We start from the raw sequence: 23,870 nt of genomic DNA on the forward strand, positions 1-23,870 counted from the left end.
GGTGGTGTAGTGGTTAGCGCTGTCGCCTCACAGCAAGAAGGTCTGGGTTCGAGCCCCGTGGCCGGCGAGGGCCTTTCTGTGTGGAGTTTGCATGTTCTCCCCGTGTCCGCGTGGGTTTCCTCCGGGTGCTCCGGTTTCCCCCACAGTCCAAAGACATGCAGGTTAGGTTAACTGGTGACTCTAAATTGAGCGTAGGTGTGAATGTGAGTGTGAATGGTTGTCTGTGTCTATGTGTCAGCCCTGTGATGACCTGGCGACTTGTCCAGGGTGTACCCCGCCTTTCACCCATAGTCAGCTGGGATAGGCTCCAGCTTGCCTGCGACCCTGTAGAACAGGATAAAGCGGCTAGAGATGATGAGATGAGATGTTGATTTCATCCCCATGGTGCAGATTGTTGTTTTGGTTAGTTTTTCTCCCTGGCCATTTCCCTCCCACCCACCATTTAGGTCTCCCCAATTATAATAAAATTACCAGTCCCGGACGGTAAAGGCTGTCACGTGGAGGCTGTTCCTCTGAGACACATGAAGCCCTGTGCATGCAGCTGAACATGTGGAGCAAAGCAGTATCTACCCTCTTCCACATACATGAGCTCACATACGTCCTGGATCGCAGTGCTTGACATGGGACAGAGAGCATGGCACCCTTCCACTCAGAGCGCACTGCCAGTTTTTATCTCTTGGACTCCTGGCCATGTATGGCTGTGGCATCGTCGGGATTCGAACTTGTGATCTGCAAACAATTTTTTTTTGTGCCACTCGGGAGCCCCAGATTGTTGTCTTGTTGCCATGATTTTCTTGTTTATTTTTGAACGTTTTGAAATTAGAGACCCATTTTCCCACCCAGATCCTCAGGAGGAAACTCCACTGCATAGGGATTAAAGGTTTGTTTGGCCCAACCACATTAAAACACGAAGTCCACTTCCTGAAAGAAAGAAAAGATCCTTTTCTTTCTGCAAAGAAAGATGAGAATGAGTCATTGCGGCCCTCCGGGGAACGAACAGAAAGAGAATTGAAAGTGGAATAGACACACAACAGCTGTGGAGGTAGAAGAAGTGAGGAAGAGAAATCGAGGCAGATGTAAAGTTGATGCAGCAGTGAGAGAGGTAATGAGAGGATGAAGACGAGATTGCAGGGGAAGGATTTATTTTCTGTTGTTTCATCTCTCTCTCTCTCTCTCTCTCTCGCTCTCTGTCTCACGTACACTTGCGCACTCTGTCTGTCTCTCTTTCTTTTTCTTTCTTCTCTTCCTCTCTCGCTTTTCTTTGGAAACAGAAGGGAAACAGATACAGGGCACAAAGGGTTGCACTTCCTGTTGTGGTGTTTTCCTGTGGCACAGAGGCTCGAAGCGTCTGGCTTGGGTTTCCTCAGAATAGATCGTGTGTGTGTGTGTGTGTGTGTGTGTGTATACTCAGCAGTCATCTTACTATGACTACTCTCTGGGTTGATGGGTCATAGTGTGTCATCATTGGTCATTCCTACACATCCCTTCTTATTTTGCTTGACTCTCACACACACACACACACACACACACACACACACACACACACACACACACACACACACACACATGCATATTGTCTCATGGGTTGTTTGGATTTGCATGAACTAAATAATGCTATGTCTCCTCCTGACACCTTCCACCTACACACACACACACACACACACACACCGTGTAATCTCATGATGCCATCGTCTTGGAGACAACCTAAAAGGTGTAATCCAGTCAGGATCTGTGATTTTGTGTGTGTGCGTGTGTGTGTTTGTGTGTGTGTGTGCGTGCGTGAATGATGAAGAAACAGTATATGGAGAGATTTTGAGATCTCTGGTGGCCTGATGTCATCATTTCCCGAATCCTGATGACACTTTTTGCCATGTTTGATTTACTCTTTGCTTAACACTGACTTCAGTATGAAACACTGATCCTTATAGACTTCCCGGCCAAAGAAAAAGTCGCCTTAAACAAGCAAATAGTTGAGAGTTGACTGGATAATTAGTGCAGTAACCAGCTGGCAATAATTCTTTTAAAGGTGCCCTTCCACCAAAAGCGTTTAATACTGGCTCTTTTTGAAATACCATAGTTCACTCCGAGTTGCATATGCATGCTGCATGTGAAAATGGAATTCTACTCCCATTCCCTGTATTAGCTTATGAAAGAAAATAGTCGGAAAAACGAGCAGATCAGAAAAAGCCATACGAAGTTACGTCACTTCGAAAATTAGTATTCATGGCCTCGCCCACCTTGGCTTGCGACCGCCCACGGGAAGAAAGCGCGAGGAGAGAGACGTAATTCGCCCCGAGGCGTGGCACGGTGCTCCGCATCAGTTTCGTTTCTAACGGCGGCTCCAGCCCGACTTTGCACGCTCGTAACTCGGGCAGGGGAGGTCCCAGCCTCCCCAGACTTGGCAGCCAGCGGCCTCTGCCCCCTCCCGAACGAAAGAGTGCTCCTTGGGCGGGCTAGCTCCACGCCTCGGGACGTAATTCACCTAACCCTAACCCTAGATCCCAGCCTCCCCAGACTTGGCAGCCAGCGACCCCTGCCCTCTCCTGAACGAACCAGCACTGCCAAGGCCCGTCAGCTCCCAGCCAGGGGACGTTATTCCCCCCACACACCCCGAGGCGAGCTCCGCTCCGTGCCTCGTGCCTTGATGAGAGCTGCTGCCACAGGGAGTATTCAATTAAATAAATAAATGAACAAACAAACGAACGAATGACTCCCTCCCAGTCACGCACGCACACACATACAAGCATTCTGGTTGGGGAGAGAGCTCCCTTCCTCTGCTCTCCCTCTCCTCTTATAGGGCGTGGTCACTGGGGAAGACACACAAACACACGTTAATTCCCGTCAGGTGCAGTGATTCTGCCACTTACCTTCCCTGTCTCCGCCCTCCATTCACAGACTGACGCTCGGCCACGCCCCCGCTGCCACATCTACATTGTTATTGGTAAAAACATCGATGTCGAGACCATAATAGCCAATCGAAACAGTTTTTACAAAGACACCCACATCTGCTTGTTCTGATCCACTGGAGGTAGCATCATAGTGCTGTTAGCCAATCAGAGGTAACACGTTTACATGTCATGAATATTAATGAGCAAGAGCTGAAATCCTGTCGTTCTCCGGCCACCCGCTCCTCCACCAAACTAGAACAGCCTGAAACAGGAGAACCACAGCATTTTTTTCACCAAAACCGGCTCACAGGGCGTTCATTCATACTAGAGACCACCGCACAATTAATGAAAAAACGATGCAAGGGGACCTTTAACCCAAACTGATGCAGTGAGTAGCTTCTCATTTATTACAGGGGAACTGAAGTCATTTTTCAACTTGCTTTATTTCTTAATTAACGTGTTATTCAATGACGTTTTCGGTTTTAGTGACCTTATATCGTGACTCGTATTGGCAACTAATTGCAATTATACTTATCGGCCTATTCGGTTTTTAGCCGTGTTGAATTTATTTGTTTGTCCACGGCAGGCGTTGCTTATCCGCGCGATCTTCACGAGACTTGTGCGAGACTTCGAAACGTGAAGTGTCCGCCAGGTGTCAGTGCCGCCATTTTGAAAACTGTTTTCCAAACGAAACTTTGCACAAAAACGAGTTTAAATGACGATTACTGCCTACTTTTTTCAAACTTTCCTGATTGCTCTCAAAACAAACACAACTTCCGGCTTGATTACGTCAGCAATCAAAAGAGGGCGCACACGTCTTTTGATGACGTTGGCAGATGTCGGTCACTTTGATTTCCGCTGTACGTTTTACTTCCGTCCTACGACGTCTCGCACAGGTCTCGACGAATCTCGTTTACGGCCATCGCTTTGACATATGGACTGATATATTACAGAGCATATTTCAAACACTCATAACTTGCTCTAGCAGCGACAAAATAGCGATCAGAAATGCATTCCAGTATTTAATAAAATGAGATAAATAGAATTTTGATGATAAAAAAAATTGCCTTCAGTTCTCCTTTAACACTGACTCCAGTATGAAATACTGATTCTTATACACTTCTTGGCCAAAGAAAAAGTCACCTTAAACAAGCAAATACATAAGAGCCTTTGATTGGATAATTAGTGCAGTGATGAATGTGTTTCAGCTGGCAACAATTCTTTTAACCCAAACTGATGCAGTGAGTAGCTTCTCATTTCTTAAACAAACATGTCAGAGGACGTATCCCATGCTCATGGAAAAGATGTTCCTGTGTTTCAGAAGGGTCAAATTAATGACCTGCGTAAAGCAAAGATAACAACTCAGGAGATTACTGAAGTTAATGGAATTGGGTTAAGTGTGATCGGAGTTCACTTAAACACTTGGTCAAATCGAATTCTTAAATAATGCCAATGTTAAATAAATAAAAAAAATCATCACCATGTCAATGATGTTTTTTAATCCGTTTATTATTATTAGGTTATGTGGAGTGTCTACCCGTACAAGTCTCTGTGCGTGAGTGTAGTGTTGCAGATCTTGAGACCGGTCTCAAGACCACTTCTTAAAGGTCTCGGAATCAACCACATTTTTACTTGGTCTCGGACAAAAGGGGTGTTCACACGGCAACTTTTACTCCGGTGTAGCACCGGGGCTGCCCCGGTAGAGCGTTCACACGGTACAAAGTTATACCGGTGTCGCCCCTGAAAGCTGCTTAAACCGGTGCAAATCTAACCCTGCTTGGGAGGTGGTTTAAGAAATTTACTCCGGAGTAAATGATAGTTTGCGGGGCAGCACTGATATAAAATGGGACGTCTGAACGCTACAGGGGTAGACTCGCTACGCGTGAGGAGAGTTGATTACATACGGGCACTGCATAGTTTGCATCCTGGTATTTTGCACTTCCAAAATGGCGAATATCAACAACAACAAAAGAACTGCCTGTCTTCTAGTGTTGCCAGATTGGGCGGTTTTAAGTGCATTTTGGAGGATTTGAACATATTTTGGGCTGGAAAACGTCAGCAGTATCTGGCAACACTGGTGTCTTCATCCAAGTTGTTTTCCCGGCGCTTGGTGATGCCATGACAACCGGGAAAAGGAAGTACATTTTCACGCATGCGCATATTTCATTTCCGCATTATTACTGTCGTATAGTGCGGTCGCAAAAACTGCCATGTGAACGCAAGTGGGGCTGCACCGGTGCTAACACGCTTCTCTCTAGTAAGCAGGTTTGTGACGTGTGAACGCTCCACAAAATTTACACCACTGTAAGATATATCGCAACAAAATACATCGGTGCAGCATCGATGCAAATATGTGCCGTGTGAACACCCCTATAGAGGACTCGGGATTTTATTTCAAGACCAGTCAAGACCACAACTGCAGGGATGTCACTAAATTGTCTGATTTATTTGTTAACATGGTTACTGTGATTGGATGTAAAACTTCCTGCTTCAAATGCGACCAATAACGTGACTCGTTCTTAATTTGAAGTTTTTCTTCCTGTTAACGGCTGTCACCCCTCCCCCGCCCTCTTCACACACACTGGTCTGGCCCTGGTCTTGACTCGGTCTCGGCCTGCTTCGGTCTTGGTCATGACTTGATCTCAACTCTTAAAAGTCTCGGTCTCGATACCAGGCTTGTAGTGCTCGAGTCCGACTCATGCTCTAATTATGAGGACTCGTGACTTGGACTTGAGCACTGATGACTCAGACTTGGACTCGGACTCGTAAATTGGAGGCGAGGATTCGGATTTTTTTTGTAACATGCCATAATAATTCGGCATAAGATATTTATATCTACATTAACTTTTGTAGTAATTTCGTGCAAGAGCGTCACACCTGCGCGTCTTGGCACGTGCATCAGATAGACTCTCGGGTGCGCGCCGGACAGCGCATGTTCCAAGCAGACTCTCACGCCGTAAATGACTCGCACCTGCACAGGATTAAGCCGCAATCAGCGCGCTGATATAAAAACTGTGAAAACACACTTACTTTGCGAAGTATTGAGCCGCGTTGCTGACACGTTACTGAGCCTTATTTCCTTGTTTGGTTTCCTGATCCCTGATTTCCTGTTTCTCGTCTTTTATCCTGCCGAGTCTACGATAGCCTGCTTGTACCTCGCTCGACCTCGCTGGATCATTTACCGTCTTCACTTTGCATTAATAAATGCACCTTCTGCACTTACATCCGTCTCCCAACCGTCTCTGACAGAATACTTCGCACTCACTGATGAAGAGAAGCACATTCACCTGTTCAGGAACAAACTAATGTTAACGGCGCTAAAACAGCCACCGACAAACGGTGCGGTTGGAGTCTTGGACTCGACTCAGACTCTACAAGATAGACGGCGGTAGACGGCTCTAAATGCAGGAAGAGTGTTTATTAGCAGGTGTGATATTTACAGAAACAAAACAGAGCAAAATATTTAAACAGCGTTATAAACATAGCTAGAAACAAACATGACAAACAAAAAAGCCTCTGTGAAAACAGCGTTCACATCTGTGCGTGCTGATTGCGCTCAGGTGTTTTCCATAACGATCGGGTCCCAAGTACGCGCACAATGTGCTCCGTGAGCACGCGCACGGCCACTCAAGCTGCGCCAGACTCAAGCGCGCAAAGGTGCGACAGTCAAGCGTCGGCCTGCTGTGTGACTACAACTTTTAGCTCGCGTGTATATCACCACCAAAATGCCTCATTTTCATCGATGACCCATCGCAAAGCGGATGTGACATCGGATGCAACCCAGCAATTGTACCCTACTCCGAGTAAAAAATTAACTTCAACTTGAAAAAAATTTGTGGCCCACTAGCGCCATCTAGTGTTTGAGAAGTACTGTCTTAAAAGACACTGAAAGATCAGCTTTCCAAGATGGCAACGGTTCACTAATACGCTTGACGCAGCCTGTCTGTTCGAGTGTATTATTGGATTTCTACGTGCACAGCAAGCATCTTCTTCTTCTTCCTCTTCTCTGGAGTTTTACGGCATCCGGCATTACATTACTGCCACCTTCTGGAACTAATCCGTTACTGTCTCGAGTGGAAAATGAAGCTGAGTTTATCTTTCATTCTCTTTCGTATTCCTTCATGTTGTATTAATCATTGTAGTTTTTATGCCTCCGCCACCGTAAGGTGCAGGAGGCATTATGTTTTTGGGTTGTCCGTCCGTGCGTGCGTCCGTCCCGAAACCTTCCGTCCGTCCGTGTGTGCGTGCATCCGTCCTGAAACCTTGTGAACGCGATATCTCAAAGGTGAATGAAAGGAATTTCACCAAACTTTCACCATTTGTGCACTTTGGGACAAACATGAACTGATTAGATTTTGAGATCAAAAGGTCTAAGGTCAAGGTCACTGTGAGGTCAAATGTCTGTCCGAAAACCTTGTGAACACAATATCTCCAAGGCTGATACAAGTAATTTCACCAGGTCAAGATTACTGTGAGGTCAAATGTCCATCCCCAAATCACAACTTAATAAGGCGTGTAGTCTACCGGGCGGAGGCATCCCCATCAACGCTGTTGGCATCTAGTTCTATCTAGTTATTTAGTTTTCTTTTTTTTCTCTGTCATTTTATTTTCATTTCAGTTAACGAAATAATTTTTTCACTGCTTGTTTTAGATTTAGTGTTGTTTTTCATTAAAGTGCATATCACGGGTAAATTCAGGAGCAAGATCAATGTAATTCTCCTATTTTATATTAAACTTTGGTCAAATATCTGTCACATTCTGCATTCTCTGCTATATTTTTTTACCTTGCGCAATACCAGAAAAATTCAGTTGAAATCAAGCCATTTGAGGCGAATCGGTCCACCTCTGAAAAAACTTGGCATTTGGATTTCCCGGCAAACATTGATTTTCGTGACGTCGCGTGCGGGACGCCTCCCTCTGAATCCTACGTCAGCGCTGGTTTGTTTATGAGAAAACGACCTGGTGGTTTTCTGCAAATTTCTTCAACGTTATCGCGTAATTATTAAAATGGTTAACAGATGTATCGTAGGAGGGTGTAGCAACACCAATCTTGATGGGATTAGTACTCATCGTTGAGAGATCAATGAGAGAGAAATGGGAGCGCTTGGTCTACACAGGCTGTGCACTGAAACCGTGCAAAGCTCACGCAGCCTGCTGGCGCTTCCGCAGGTGACGTCACGAATCTGGCTCCAGACTCACTTGGGATTTTTCCAGACGCGTTTTGTTATTTTATTTTTTTCTGCTGTAGACAGATGGCCTTGTGCAAAATTACCCTTCTGGATGAGTGCGTAAAGGGACATACTTTCATATAAAAAAAAAAAAACGAAATTGGTCCGGAATATGCACTTTAACCGTACGAACCCTGTTCTGTACCGGATCTGTTTTCTGTTTCTCGACATTAGGCCGTGTTGAACCGACTCTCGACTGTAAATGTTCTGAGACTTAAAGGCATTATATAAAGTCTTCCAATTCCACAGCTGCCTTTAAACACAGCCTTTGAAGAGCAATCTAACTGTGGCAGAAGATTTCAGTTCATTATGCGAAGCTAGGCTAATCGGTACCAAATGTCGAACCCCAGAGCAGTACAGAGGCGGTGGGTGGGCGGGTGAGTGTGGGCGTGATGTTGCTGTAGGGACAAAAGGACACAAATGTGTGGATATACATACAGCACAGCACACCCTCACTTCCTGTCACATATTTATCCCACACCACTCTGAGGTTTGGGCAGTGTGTGTGTGTGTGTGTGTGTGTGTGTGTGTGTGTGTGTTAGACCAGACAGACTACATTCTTCTGCCTGGGTGTGTTGTTGCACGTGGCTGTGGTTATTGGGTTCATAAAAGAGCAATACCACAAGGATACTTTAACCTCACACTCACGTTTACACTGCAAAAAAAAAAAAAAGAAAACTGAATTTGAGGAGAAAATGACTTAATACTAGTGAAATTATCTTGCTGCATGGACAGATATTTTTACTCGGTAAGACGTCTTGGAATAAGTTGGTTGCAATCTAGAACGAGGTTTAATAATCTCAGAATCGGTGTCTTGTATTCTTGCGAGCTCGTTTCAACTACATTCAAGATGTTTTCACTTGCTAAGACGTCATTTTTTCAGTGTAAACCAAGAAACGGATTGTAAATAATCTCAAACTTGGTTTGTTGTGGCTAGTGCCTCATATAGAGAATGTAAGAGTGTAACAATCGCTCATGCGTGTAAGGATTACAATCACCAGAATGGCGACTCGTGATCTCGCCCTACGAACAGTTATGAAAGGTACACAAGACACCAGTACACTACCGTTCAAAAGTTTGGGGTCACCCAGACAATTTTGTGCTTTCCATGAAAAGTCACACTTTTATTTACCACCATAAGTTGTAAAATGAATAGAAAATATAGTTAAGACATTTTTCTGGCCATTTTGAGCATTTAATCGACCCCACAAATGTGATGCTCCAGAAACTCAGGCCCTGTCCACACGGCAACGGATTCAGCTGAATCTGATAAAATTGTTTATCGTTTTGGCCTGGCTTCCACACGGCACCGGCGTTTTGGGTGCCCTAAAACGAAATCTTTTGAGAACGGGTTCCAGAGTGGAAAGATCTGGCAACGGCGCCGTTGCGAAGTCGTCTGGATGAGTAGAACGGATTTGTTTACGATGACGTCACAACCACATGTGCTTCACGCCGGGTAGAAGTGTAACGAACTCGATGCGAGTTGTCAACAAATCCTATAACTTGGTTCATGAAACGCGCTTACAAAGTATTTTCACTGTGAATATTTATTGTGTAATGGTGCAAAGTGAGAGAGAGAGAGAGTGAGAGAGAGTAGCCCTTAGGGCAGAGTCAATCCCGCCAGCAAAAATAGGGGAAAAAAGGAGCGATCTCACCTCTTCAGATGTTGGTTTAAGTCCTACAATACATTCCTCAAAAAGGGCGTAGAAGAACAAATTAATCCATCAACGTGTAGCATTTATTCCGGACCATTAAAGACGCCGCCTTCCGCGTAGAGTCATACGTCATCCTTGCCGCCATATTGGATGGGGCAAAGCGGAGAATAAAGATGCCATTCATGTGCTGCGTTTAACTGTACCAACAGGTTTGCCGTCCAAACGAGATCACATGGGATTACCTTTCACAGGTGAGACTGGAAAAATACTTTTCATTGTATTTGGTCATTATAACGTAACTTTACGAACAGATTTTCCTGACTTTGTGGCTAATATGAAGTCTCGTGCATATAGTTTATGCGCATGCGTCCTTACTTCTATTATTTTGGTGTCTCCGATGGGACCGTCTTACAGTGCACCTAGAGGTGTGGCATGTGTATTGCATCGTTTTCAGCAAGCGTTGCGTTGCCATATGGACCTGATATTTTACTGATCCGTTGCCCATGTGGATGCGATATATATTTTTTTTAATCTTGTTGCCGTTGTCGTGTGGATGTAGCCTCAATCTGCTCAAAGGAAGGTCAGTTTTATAGCTTCTCTAAAGAGCTAAACTGTTTTCAGCTGTGCTAACATGATTGTACAAGGGTTTTCTAATCATCCATTAGCCTTCTGAGGCAATGAGCAAACACATTGTACCATTAGAACACTGGAGTGAGAGTTGCTGGAAATGGGCCTCTATACACCTATGGAGATATTGCACCAAAAACCAGACATTTGCAGCTAGAATAGTCATTTACCACATTAGCAATGTATAGAGTGGATTTCTGATTAGTTTAAAGTGATCTTCAGTGAAAAGAACAGTGCTTTTCTTTCAAAAATAAGGACATTTCAAAGTGACCCCAAACTTTTGAACGGTAGTGTATAAGAATGTAAGAATGAGTGTAACACTAGCGAAACTTCGTAACCAATCAGCACTTATCCTGATCGAGTTCGATTACCCATTCTACTTCTTGATAAACTTCGGAACGAGAAACAAAATAAGAGAAACCTTGTTATAATTTCACAGTTTCAGAGGATAGTCAGCAGGTAAAAAGACAAACGAAATTCACCTCGTGGTTCACCAAGGCTGCCGATTCGATATCAAGTAAGTGGTGTTTATTTTAAGAAAATTTACCTTTTGGTTATCACAGCTTTTGTTTGGTCCTTCGGAAAGGTCAAATGAAAGGTTTTGTAAGTTGGTGTAAGTCAGTGCTGAAGGTTTGACCTTAACATTGATCCTGATGTCCTCGTGTGTGTGTGTGTGTGTGTGTGTGTGTGTGTGTGTGTACAGATTAGTATTTACAAATGACTCTCTGTATCAGCTTACAGACGTATATCGATTTATACATCTGAGACAGATTCCCTCAGCACACTAATGCCGCTTTTCCACTACAAATGCGGCTGAGTTGGGCTGAGCCGTGCCGTGCTGAGTCGAGCTGAGTGGGGCTGTTGGAGTTGCATTTCGACTACAACCGCGCTGAACCGTGCTGGCTGGAAGTGGGTGGACACATTGGGTGGAGTTAGCGAAAGTGGGTGGACATCAGGTGATGTCGTTAAGCAGCGCAAACAGTGACATCAGTGATCTTTTAAGCGGTAGTCTCACGACCCGAATAGTAAACAATAAACATGGAGGACATGGAGTCGTTAGTGTTGCTGGTCTTGGTGCTGTGGCTTGTTGTCACCGACAACGCGGACAGATACTGGCAAGAGCGTATAGATGAGGCGAGGCGCATAAGGCTTCAGAAATTCTCGTAATTCGTAATTCTTCTCCTTCCGGGTTTGCGGTGTTTACAGATCCCAGCGTGCTCGCGGGGCGTGTGTGGGCGTGTGAGGACACTCCTCCTCACCAATCAGTGCACAAGGGAGTGTCTGCTCACGCCCCCAGCCTCACTCGGCTCGCTTTGGCTCGCTTCAGCCCCACTCCAAAACCGTGCGAGTTTTAGGGGCTAAGCAGGGCTGAAGCGAGCTGAGTCGTGCTGGTTTTTGGTAGTCGAAACGCGAGCTGAAGTGAGCTGAAAAAGGGTAGTGGAAAAGGGCCATATGATTCAGTTTGATTTCGATTCACGAGTCACATTGAGATTATTATCTGATTATCTTGGCGCATTTCAATGTTTGATTTTTTTCCCCAGTGTAATGTTTTGATACTTTTAAAGTATTGTATTTGCCACCAGTGTTAAAGGAGAACTGAAGGCAAATTTTTTATTATCGAAATTCTGTTTCTCATTTTATTAAATATAGGAATGCATTTTTGATTGCTATTTTGTCACTGCTAGAGCAAGTTATGAGTGTTTGAAATATGCTCTGTAATATATCAGTCCATATGTCAAAGCAACGGCCGTAAACGAGATTCGTCGAGACCTGTGCGAGACGTCGTAGAACGGAAGTAAAAGGTACAGCGGAAATCAAAGTGACCGACATCTGCCAACGTTGTCAAAAGACGCGTGCGCCCTCTTTCGAATTCTGATGTATTCAAGCCGGAAGTTTTGTTTTTGATAGCAATCAGGAAAGTTTGAAAAAAGTAGGCAGTAATCGTCATTTAAACTCGTTTTTGTGCAAAGTTTCGTTTGGAAAACAGTTTTCAAAATGGCGGCACTGACACCTGGCTGACACTTCACATTTCGAAGTCTTGCACAAGTCTCGTGAAGATCGCGCAGATAAGCGACGCCTGCTGTGGACCGAACGAACTAAATTCAACACGGCTAAAAACCGAATAGGCTGATAAGTATAATATTTAATTGCAATTAGTTGCCAATACGAGTCACGATATAAGGTTACTAAAACCGAAAACGTCATTGAATAACACGTTAATTAAGAAATAAAGCAAGTTTAAAAATGACTTCAGCTCTCCTTTAAATACACTAGGTGTAATGTTAAAAAAGTTATTCGATTACCGTTCAGATTCCTGAGGACAGAAACGTCCGTGTTCATCTGTTTGAGATTTCATGTTCTACTTTTAGTATCTTAATGAGCGTCTATCTAAACCTGGACTTCCTAAACGTTCTGGCTGCGTGATTATGTCACTCGAGGTAGGAGAAGGCTCTGAATAAACACATCATTCACGGTGTAATTTCATATGTTTTAGAATCACTGTTGGTCAATTGTTTTATGAATTATATATAAAAATGAACATTATATGTACACTACTGTTCAAAAGTTTGGGGTCACCCAGACAATTTTGTGTTTTCCATGAAAAGTCACACTTTTATTTCCCACCATAAGTTGTAAAATGAATAGAAAATCTAGTCAAGACATTTTTCTGGCCATTGTGAGCATTTAATCGACCCCACAAATGTGATGCTCCAGAAACTCAATCTGCTCAAAGGAAGGTCAGTTTTATAGCTTCTCTAAAGAGCTCAACTGTTTTCAGCTGTGCTAACATGATTGTACAAGGGTTTTCTAATCATCCATTAGCCTTCTGAGGCAATGAGCAAACACATTGTACCATTAGAACACTGGAGTGAGAGTTGCTGGAAATGGGCCTCTATACACCTATGGAGATATTGCACCAAAAACCACACATTTGCAGCTAGAATAGTCATTTACCACATTAGCAATGTATAGAGTGGATTTCTGATTAGTTTAAAGTGATCTTCATTGAAAAGAACAGTGCTTTTCTTTCAAAAATAAGGACATTTCAAAGTGACCCCAAACTTTTGAACGGTAGTGTATGTTTAAATAATATTAGCTGGCTTTGAGTGATATATCAGATGTATTCCATTCAGCTAGCATGACACTGAACGAGTCAAAGACGAGTAGCTGAATGGAATATATCTGATAGACCATGAGAAAAGCTAACCATTATTATTATTATTATTATTATTATTATTTATTATTATTATTCATACCCATTCAATGGAACAATTATAGATTTTATAAAAAGTTAAGAACAGGAGGGAACTTACGAATATTGAATGCTGATTCTGATTGAATGTAATTCAATGTACTGTACAAAGTCAAAGTTCTAATAATAAAAATGGTACAAATCCAAAAAGCCTGAACAACAACCCAACTTGTATACACGCTATATACAGGTAGACAGTTCAGGTTCACAGTTACTTTTGGTCGTAGTTAATTGTTTCATTACAGTTGTTCAAAACAAAAGGGCTTTGCTGAGTGAAGTCCACTTGTAAAAGTCTCCGTCACTTTTCCTCACCTCCAAGTAGAACTTTGACAATATTTCCACTACTGCTCTCTCTTCCAGTTTTTTTTATTTCTGTTGGTATGTTTTTCTCTTGTAAATATGCATGAAGAATATCCAGTGAAGTATTGGCAGACTTTCAGGTGTTCGGCGCGTCTCTCTTTAAATCTTCCGCTTTTAATGAAGCAAACCTCGCTGCCATGTTTGTGTACAAACTGTTAGTCACTCGCTAGCACGGAAGTTTTACATCTCTGACGTGTCTCTCTTTTTCAGTTTTTCGATGTCCGTTGGTATGTTTTTCTCTTGTAAATATGGGTAAAGAATATATAATGAAACATGATTGAACACGATCAGTTGATGGCAGAATGGAAGGAGGCGGTTCTTCTGGGGAATGAACGCACTCATGGCTTTACCCAGAACCCATGTTTCAGTTTTCTGAAAGGATTAAAGATTCGTTTCGTTTTAAATGTTTGCTTTGTTTACCGAAAACGAACCACATCACAGCCTACAAAAACTCGCCATCCAACCTGCGGAAGCATATTGAGGGATATAAACGTTTTACTCCAAGAGAAAGCTTGTAATGAAGTTGTCTGTGCTTTTAGAGCTAGCGATAACGTCGCAATAGCTATGCAGTCTGGTTAGTCAAATGACTTTCTATGGATTTGCCCGCCAAGTTGCCGTAGCCTTGTCCACGGCTAACGTTAACACATAGCTAGTTAACTTGGACACTGTTAGTTAGCATGTAAACACGGAGTTAATACTAACATGAATAACGTTAACTTATCTGAAGTCCTTTCAGAAATATGTTTAGCATAATCTTGCCAAATAAACAGAATGTAGAAATGTTTCTTTTCAAGGAGTGTTAGCTACCCAATATGATTTCGAGTTTGAAAAGAGTTTGCTAGCAGGTCAGGTGGAGCTTCACTGACTAGCTAGCTTAACGTTAAACCACCATGATGGTACAGCATGCGTTCATTTTTGAATTCATGTTTCTGTCTTTGGTAACGGCGTTGGGTTTTGTAAGCGTTGTGGCAATAATACAACGATGCGTTGACGGAAAATGTACTTTTAATACTTAAGTATTTTTAAAAGCAACTACTTCAGGACTTTAACTTAAGTAAAAATTTGACTGGACAACTTTCACTTGTATCGGAGTCACATTTGACCAGTGGGATCTGTACTTTGACTTAAGTCATGAAGTTGGGTACTCTGTCCACCTCTGGATTATAGTGACATATTAGTGCAGGCTTATTAATATTTGAATGCACTGGAACAGTAAAACTAAAATGTTAAAGTAAAAAATAAAAATAAAAAAGCAGTATGACAGTGCTAGCACAAACACTTATAAATGTGATGTGTGTATAAGTTTATAGAAGTGCAGATGATACAGAAAAGAACTGAATACTTCTGCATTACTGAATTACTCCAGAGGAAGTTTTGGCCCAGCGAGTCTCACATGCCTTTTCAAACACTAATGATGTGTGTTAGTGTGCTGCAGCTTTTCGACTTTGTGTGAAACTGCCACTGCGTTAATCCCAAGAGCTTTAAGACTTCTGAGTCATAACAGTGGAAATGGGAAAACCGACTTATTCACCGATTCCTCACGCACTCTGGGTGACCACTTTCCTAACTGAGCTCATCTTTTATTGTTTTTCTCTTTAGGAGAAGCCAAGAACATCCCCCCCTACCCCGGGCCGAACAAAATGAGGGACTGTTACTGTACAGTGAACCTGGACCAGGAGGAGGTGTTCAGGACGAAAATCATCGAGAAGTCGTTATGGTGAGGGATCTCCGGCGTTCTTTTCATTCCATCATCCCAGTCGCCTGCTCTCCAGCTCAGTGTGTGTGTGTGTGTGTGTGTGTGTGTGCTGGGGAAAGGGAAGTCTGTGGTGAGTGTGATGTGGAACACAGGAAGGAAGTGGTCATTTTGTGCAGTAGTTGCTTGTAGGGATGACTTATGAAAAACCAGTAAACCCTAGGCATGTAACGATATATCGTATGAGGATAAATTATAATACAAATTTATGATGATGCAAATCAATGAAAAACAACAACAACAACAAACGAATCGCGATGATTATCCAGATGTGTAATCTTTTAGTTTTTCCTCGTGGTAATTGTGTTGCTTAGACAGCACAGGATGCAATAACGCACCATAGCGAGAATACACTTGCTCGTCTATTTATTAACTTGTTGTTTTATGTCGATGTCTGCTGTATGTGATGTGTGCTGTTTTATATTTTATATTACACCTATTTTATTTGAGACTTTTATTTTTATATTGGATATACCACTTGAGGAGTGGCATTCAATAATAATAATAATAATATTTTTTTTTGCGGTCCAAATCCTGCGCTCTGATTGGCTGGCGAGCGGGTCTGTATCCTATGGTACGGACCTCTGGCAACTCGCTCGTTCACAACAGCAACAAACGTAGCATTTTTGGTCAACATTTATCTTTTTTTAAATAAGATTTATTTATAATATTATCAAAAATCTTATAAATGTTTGCCAGCATTTCTCAGGAGAATAGCATTAATTTTACAGCATGGATAGTGATAACGACAGTGTTCACAACGAAAGCGAGTTTTACTACCCTGAGGAAGACGAAATGAAAGAGAACATTTCAGGAGAAAGCTAAAAACCTCTAACTAATTGCTAACGCCGAGCAAAAACATGGCTGAATCCTGAATGACTCCTATTTGTATAAATAGGGGACTACATAGGCGGCAAAATGTAGTTTTTTTCCTGCCATGGAAGTGCACTTGTATACCGAGGAGGAAGCAATTTGCATTACAGCCGTGAATGAGGATTCAAAATGGCGGCTCGGTTTTCCCTTTCGGGCGCTCTCGTTTTCTGTTAGAATTTGGTAAAGAAAAAATAACTATATTATTCACCAGCTTAAGGTCGGTCCGTATGGTGAAACACCGTGACCTCGGCCTTGAATACTGACCTCAGCCCAGAGGGCCTCGCTCAGTACTTTCAAGACCTCGGTCACGGTATTTCACCATACGGACCTCCCAGCTGGTAAATAACATGTATATCTTTATTTTTTAAACAGTCAGCTAAAAACATTAAAATATGTTCATATTAAAATTAGTGCTGTCAAGCGATTAAAATATTTAATCGCGATTAATGTCGCGACTGCCATAGTTAACTCGCGATTAATCACACATTTTTGTCACATGAAAAACCATTGTAATTCTCTTATCAGCATAAAAAAGTGAATGGGCTTGCTTTGTACCAATATTTTTTTTTTTTTTATTGCAGAGCATAACACGTCTTGTCACAGCCACTGACATCCATAACTTCCATATTAGATGAGAAAACCAAGGGATGAAAAATAAAGTGCATATCACTGTGAAAATAAAAAAAAATGTTTTATTTTACTCTTCATTAGTTTCTTTTGAAGAGAAGAATTTGCCATAAAAGAAGAAAAAAACAGATAACAAAAATAAAAACATTCATCATACGTTCAAAAACGTTCATCATAGTGTGGCACTGTATTATCTAATGCTCACTGCTTATAACTCTACACCTCCCCGGTGGAGCTGAGCTGGGAAACTGAAGACTGAAGGAACAGTATTGAAAAGTAATTTTCCAGTCTCACCTGTGAAAGGTAATCCCATGTGATCTCGTTTGGACGGTAAACCTGTTGGTACAGTTAAACGCAGCACATGAATGAGGCATTTTTATTCTCGGCTACTGTCTAGACGCTATACCAGAGACGGTTGAAGAATCTCCACTTTGCCCCATCCAATATGGCGGCGGGGATGTTTATATGTCTATGCCTTTCTCCATCACTCACACGTACTCTTATTGAAGCAGCGCGCGACAAGCCTCAACAGGAACTACGGGTGACTCGCAGGGCCAAATTAGAATTTGCATTAACGGCACTATTTTTTTAAAATTGAGATCGCGTTAACGCGTTATTATCGCGTTAACTTTGACAGCACTAATTAAAATACTAACTATTAAAACACTATCACTACACTATCACCATTTACACTACTGTTTATTCATACCGCATTTATACTGCAAATATCTATATCATATCATACCATTGCACTATAGTACATTCATATCGCACATTTGTACATACTGTAAATATCTATATCATATCATTATACCATTCCATACCCTGTAATTCCTGTACATTTATATTTGTATAAACATAAGTAAATAATTTGTTATTTACTGCTGTGCACTTCTTCGTTGCCTTGTACCTGTGACATGTGCAATGACAAAATCTAATCTAATCTAATCTAATCTAATCTAATCTAATCTAATCTAATCTAATCTAATCTAATCTAAAATATAGACAAAACACCCCAAAAAAATTTACAGAAATGTTAAAAATATCCTGTTTACAATTTATACTTAAAATAAAATTCAGCATATCAGGTGAAAATTCAAATTCAGTCCAAATTGTTTGAAACTGCTGTCATTGAATTCAGAATCGAATGCAGAACAGCATACATTTTACAGAATTAACATACGGGTTGTTTTACAATCAGGGTACGCAAGCTAAAAATCACATTTAACACTTATTATCTTCAATATCAAAAGGCTTGACTAAATAAACTTGACTAAATAAAATAGCTCTATTTACCATGCAAAAAAAAAATTTGGTGATAACGTTATTTTTGGTGAATGTATGGCAATATATGTCATATTTAGCAAAATTACTCGTGTCATTATTGCTGTGTTCACACTTATACCGGTACGAAAGTGGTATAACTGTATCGATACAAAGTATACTGGTACAGTTTAGTGCATCTGTCCACACTAGCGAGAAATGTTTGCGGTTTTCTTTCACGGTAGTTGAAATGCACGTGCGCGAAATGTTTCCGTGGTTACCGAGTAACTTCCTTCCGAGAATATATGGCATCCGTTATTTCGAGATCTCGAGAAAACAAAACCGTTATTTCATGATCTCAGCTGGATCACTGTATCTCCGTCGGTAGAGACGAAGCCGGGCCAGTCTTCTGCAGAGGTGCTGCGGACTAATTTTGAAATTATCCCTTATTAAAAGACTTAATGCAATCTCTCCCTGTGTCAACCCATGATCAAAATATTGCCTTATTAGGTGATCGATTATTCCAGACATTCTAATGACCAAAGTTGCATCTATACAGAATGAGAAATAGCCCCAAAGTCAGTATATCGCAAGTCTCTCCGCGCACCTGAATGAACCATTTCTCAGCTGTTTACTCGAGATCATGGAATAATTGTTTTGTTTTCTCGAGATCTTGAATTAGCTGTGTTGTTTTCTCGAGATCCTGAATTAATTATGTCGTTATCTCGGGATAACAAGGTGAATAAGAAAAAGGATTATATGAAGGGCCTCTCTCAGCTTCCATACGGATGAAACAACGTGTGTGTGCTTTTTGTTGTCAGTGTACAGTCTGTATTTCTGGTGGTCATTTATTCAGTCAAATTGTATAAAACGCGCGAGGCAGTTGAGAAAGAAACAAACGGATCTCCGTTCTTCACTATTTTATTCAGCGAAGACATCGATTGAGGTGTGTGACTTTGCGCATGCGGATTATATTTGTATCGATACAGAGCCGCTTCATCTGTCCACACTACAGCGAAGTGCTACAGTACCGATACTGTACCGGTACGAAACCCATACATTTGTGGGTTTCGTACCGATACAGTTATACTGCTACAGTACCGGCATAGTTGCTAGTGTGGACAGGTGTTGCGGTACGAAAGTAGTTTCGTATCGGTACAAAATCCCTAGTGTGGACAGGGTATATGAAAAAGTGCTTTTTTGACCACAGGTAGCTCCAAAAGGGATGCACTTAAATCATTCTTTATACCATAAAACAAATATTTGGTTCCATATCATTGGAAACATAGTTAAGTTTTAATGTTGAATGCCAGTAAGTTTTCAGACTATTTTGATCGAATTAGTATGTAATTGTGTCAAAAAAAATGTCCTCTCCGAGACAGCTAATTTTTCAATATAAAATAACATATCTAAAATGATTATTTTCATCCTAAAATGTGGTCAAGATATTGGGACATAAATATTAGAGACAACTAACACAAAGCTTACAGCCTTATATTTAAAAGCACTATGGAAGTAGTGGATTCTGAATTGTCAAAAAAAAAAATTCCTCTCCGAGAATCACTTCATTTGTTTCTCCCAGCCCTGCTTAAAGCTACACTTAATCTCGTTATAATACAAACTATGGGCGGCACGGTGGTGTAGTGGTTAGTGCTGTCGCCTCACAGCAAGAAGGTCCAGGTTCGAGCCCCGTGGCCGGCGAGGGCCTTTCTGTGTGGAGTTTGCATGTTCTCCCCGTGTCCGTGTGGGTTTCCTCCGGGTGCTCCGGTTTCCCCCACAGTCCAAAGACATGCAGGTTAGGTTAACTGGTGGCTCTAAATTGACCGTAGGTGTGAATGTGAGTGTGAATGGTTGTCTGTGTCTATGTGTCAGCCCTGTGATGACCTGGTGACTTGTCCAGGGTGTACCCCGCCTTTCGCCCGTAGTCAGCTGGGATAGGCTCCAGCTTGCCTGCGACCCTGTAGAAGAATAAAGTGGCTAGAGATAATGAGATGAGATGAGTTTGACTTGAAAAAAATAAGTAGGTAAAGCTATGAAAACTCAACTCACTTCAAAGTCTCCTGTGAATCATAACATCAAAACTAGTAGACGAAAAATTTTGCTGAAACTTCATCAGTCACAGTGAGAGCGAGGGAACATCCCTATAAAAGTTATCTGATTGATATTCATGAGTAATCCAGTCGGAAACCGATCAGGAGAGAGAGAGAGAGAGAGAGACTGACCGCTTTCCTGTGACTCAGTAAGCACTGGCAGTTTCCCGACGTCACGCGAGCAGAGTTTTTACTCTGATGTACCAAATTCAACCTGCCATCACTTCCAAAGTACTGAACAGATCTTAATGAGATAAATTTCTTTGGAAAGCAGAAATTATAAGCTTTTTAATGATAGAAAATATTCAAGAGTTAAGCAATGACAGATTTAGAAACTTAGATGAGCGTCTGCATGCACAATTTTTACAGCACGGCCAGTGAGCGTCTGATATGGCTAATAAAAATGAGTCTATTTACATAAGAATTCTTAAATCTATTGGAATTTATTTGAGGATGATGGCTGCGGCTTTTCCGTCGGTCATATGACATTTCTTTCCTTTTCAGTAATGTAATGTATAACGGCTGGAACGGGTCTAAATTACATTTCTTAAAAATATTACCATCTGCGTTCTCTAAGAGATTATGAATATTTCCTTTATTTGAGCTGTATTTCCTTTTATAACATCTGTCTAAAAAATTCTGAATTCACATCAGATCTGAGTCGGAAGCACCATGAAAAGAGTCCATATAGAAAATTAGGTAAAGCTAAACTTTAGCTGCTAAAGTAATAAAAATTTGATCTACCTCACCCTGAGAAAAACATTCCTTTCTAACTGACTTAATTACATACATATATGTTATTTACCAGCTGGGAGGTCCGTATGGTGAAATACCGTGACCGAGGTCTTGAAAGTACTGAGCGAGGCCCTCTGGGCCGAGGTCACGGTATTTCACGATACGGACTGACCTTAAGCTGGTAAATAATATATTATATATATAATATATTATATAATATTTTTTTCTTTACCAAATTCTAACAGAAAACGAGAGCGCCCGAAAGGGAAAACCGAGCCGAGCCGCCATTTTGAATCCTCATTCACGGCTGTAATGCAAATGGCTTCCTCCTCGGTATACAAGTGCACTTCCATGACAGGAAAAAAACTACATTTTGCTGCCTATGTAGTCCCCTATTTATACAAAATTGAGTCATTCAGGATTCAGCCATGTTTTTGCTCGGCGTTAGCAACAGTTACACGTTTTAGCTTTCTCCTGAAATGTTTTCTTTCATTTCTTCTTCCTCAGGGTAGTAAAACTCACTTTCGCTGTGAACACTGTCGTTATCGCTATCCATGCTGTAAAATTAATGCTATTCTCCTGAGAAATGCGAAAATAAATGTTGACAAAAAATTGCTACTATGTTTGTTGTTGTTGTTGTGAACAAGCGAGTCACCAGAGGTCCATAACCGGGGTCTGTAACTGGGGTCTGTATCGTAGGATACGGACCCGCTCACCAACCAATCAGAGCACAGGATTTGATGTTAACCGCACCGTGAAAAAAATAAAAACATTTATTTGCCTTGGTTAACTTTGCCTGTACATGCTTAGCGTATTTATAATTCTCTTGAAACATTATCCCAAGAATAGGCACATTGTGGAATGTTATGAACAGGAGACAGACATTTTGATGTCTTTACATTTTGATGGATTGCAATTCATATAATTGTCCTGAGACCATACAAGAAACTGGTCAACCAAGTCCAAGCGGCATTATCCATTATTCCAGACCGGAACAATGATAGTTGAATCGTAAGCATATTTAAAAAGGGCGGGGTTGTTATCAAAGCTAATTTCTAGGTCATTGATAAATATATGAAATGGGTAAGGACCACTAACACTTCCTTGTCTTGTTCCCTTATTAACGGCCTTCCATTGCCCCACAAAGCTATTATGAATAACATGGTGTTTCCTGCTTTCAGGAAAACTTAAGTACCAGTTAACAATAATAGAATTTAAAGATATACACGCGACTTCACCATAAGCGGAAGTAACACAGCTCTAATGCCGTGAAAAGACAAAAAACAGATAGAAAATGGGGAAGTGCTGTTGTGTGACTGACAGTGCAAATAGATTTAATAAGAAATCGGAGCTTTCTTTTTACAGACTGCTGAAAGCTGAAGAAAAGAGAAGCGAATGCAGGGAGTACAAATGCTCATGAAAGTTTATTAAGAAAAGGCCTATTTGTTCTTAACTTTTCATGAAGGAATATTTTAGTTAATATGCATGTTGAGTTAAAATGTGGTGTAGGGTGCTATTGGTCTTGAGTGCTCAATCTCATTAAATCAGTCTCATTAAATCATTAAATCAGTTTCATTAAATCAGTCTCATTAATAATACCATTAATTTTGGTGCTTAATAATAAATTACCAAACAGCTAAATTATGGTATTTTCCAAATTATTATGATCACTTCCAATGCAGCAATAATGTATCACTTACCGAATTACATAAATGCTACAGCCAATGGCACACTGAAGGCAATTTGGAGGTCTTTTGAGATTGGATGACTTCAAAAATATATAGAAGCAACAAATAAACACACAGTTTCAATAATAATTGAATTTATTATAACACAGATACTAAATGAATAATAGCAGTTGAATACATTATATACAATATGGTCATATACTTGATGAGCGTGTGTGTGTGTGTGTGTGTGTGTGTGTGTGTGTGTCTGTGTGGGTGTGTGTGTGAGGGAGAGAAAGGGGGGGGTGTTTCAGAGATTGGCATTTTACCTGTGTTGGGGGAGGTGAGACTACCTCGTGGCTTGCCTTGAGACAAAAGAATTAGCCGTGGCAGCTAACCCACTAGCTTATAACATTACTAAATCCACTGAAACCTTGATGAGATCCAAATATGTGTAATAATGAAATTAAAAGTGTTAGGAAGGATAGGGATAGAGCATGCAACAGCCTATCTATTAAAAACAACTGAGAGAGCAATGTAGAACACAAGATCAGTGTGCACAATTAAACAATTCCTGAGTTTAAATTCACACTACTTCATAAAGCTAATTCCTAAGACTAGTTTTGCCCAAAATGCCAGTCTTACTTTCCAGTATTTTCCTCTGTATAGGATTACAGAGAAGCTACGAAGAGGCTGGAGTTCACAGGAGCTCGTAGAGGCTGATGTAGAAAGCAGAGAATTCTTGGTCCGACGCTTCGTAGTTCGTGAAGAAGAAGTCTCTGATCAATAATGTGCACAGCGATTAAGTCAGAAGGAATCCAGTCGCTTCTAACTTTTAATTAAACTGCTTT

The 23,870-nt window shown here is 41.4% G+C and overlaps 1 protein-coding gene across 1 annotated transcript in view; it reads left to right on the forward strand.

The window, feature by feature from the left end:
• rasa3 (RAS p21 protein activator 3) overlaps positions 1 to 23,870 on the forward strand; it is a 180,992-nt gene that overhangs the window by 21,905 nt on the left and 135,217 nt on the right. Inside the window, exon 2 of the mRNA XM_060898657.1 lies at positions 15,611 to 15,728. Coding sequence (XP_060754640.1) covers positions 15,611 to 15,728 — 118 coding nt within the window. The remainder of the gene's footprint in view (positions 1 to 15,610; positions 15,729 to 23,870) is intronic.

The sequence above is a fragment of the Neoarius graeffei genome, chromosome 18 (genome assembly GCF_027579695.1).
Source record: "Neoarius graeffei isolate fNeoGra1 chromosome 18, fNeoGra1.pri, whole genome shotgun sequence".
Classification (NCBI taxonomy): Eukaryota; Metazoa; Chordata; class Actinopteri; order Siluriformes; family Ariidae; genus Neoarius; species Neoarius graeffei.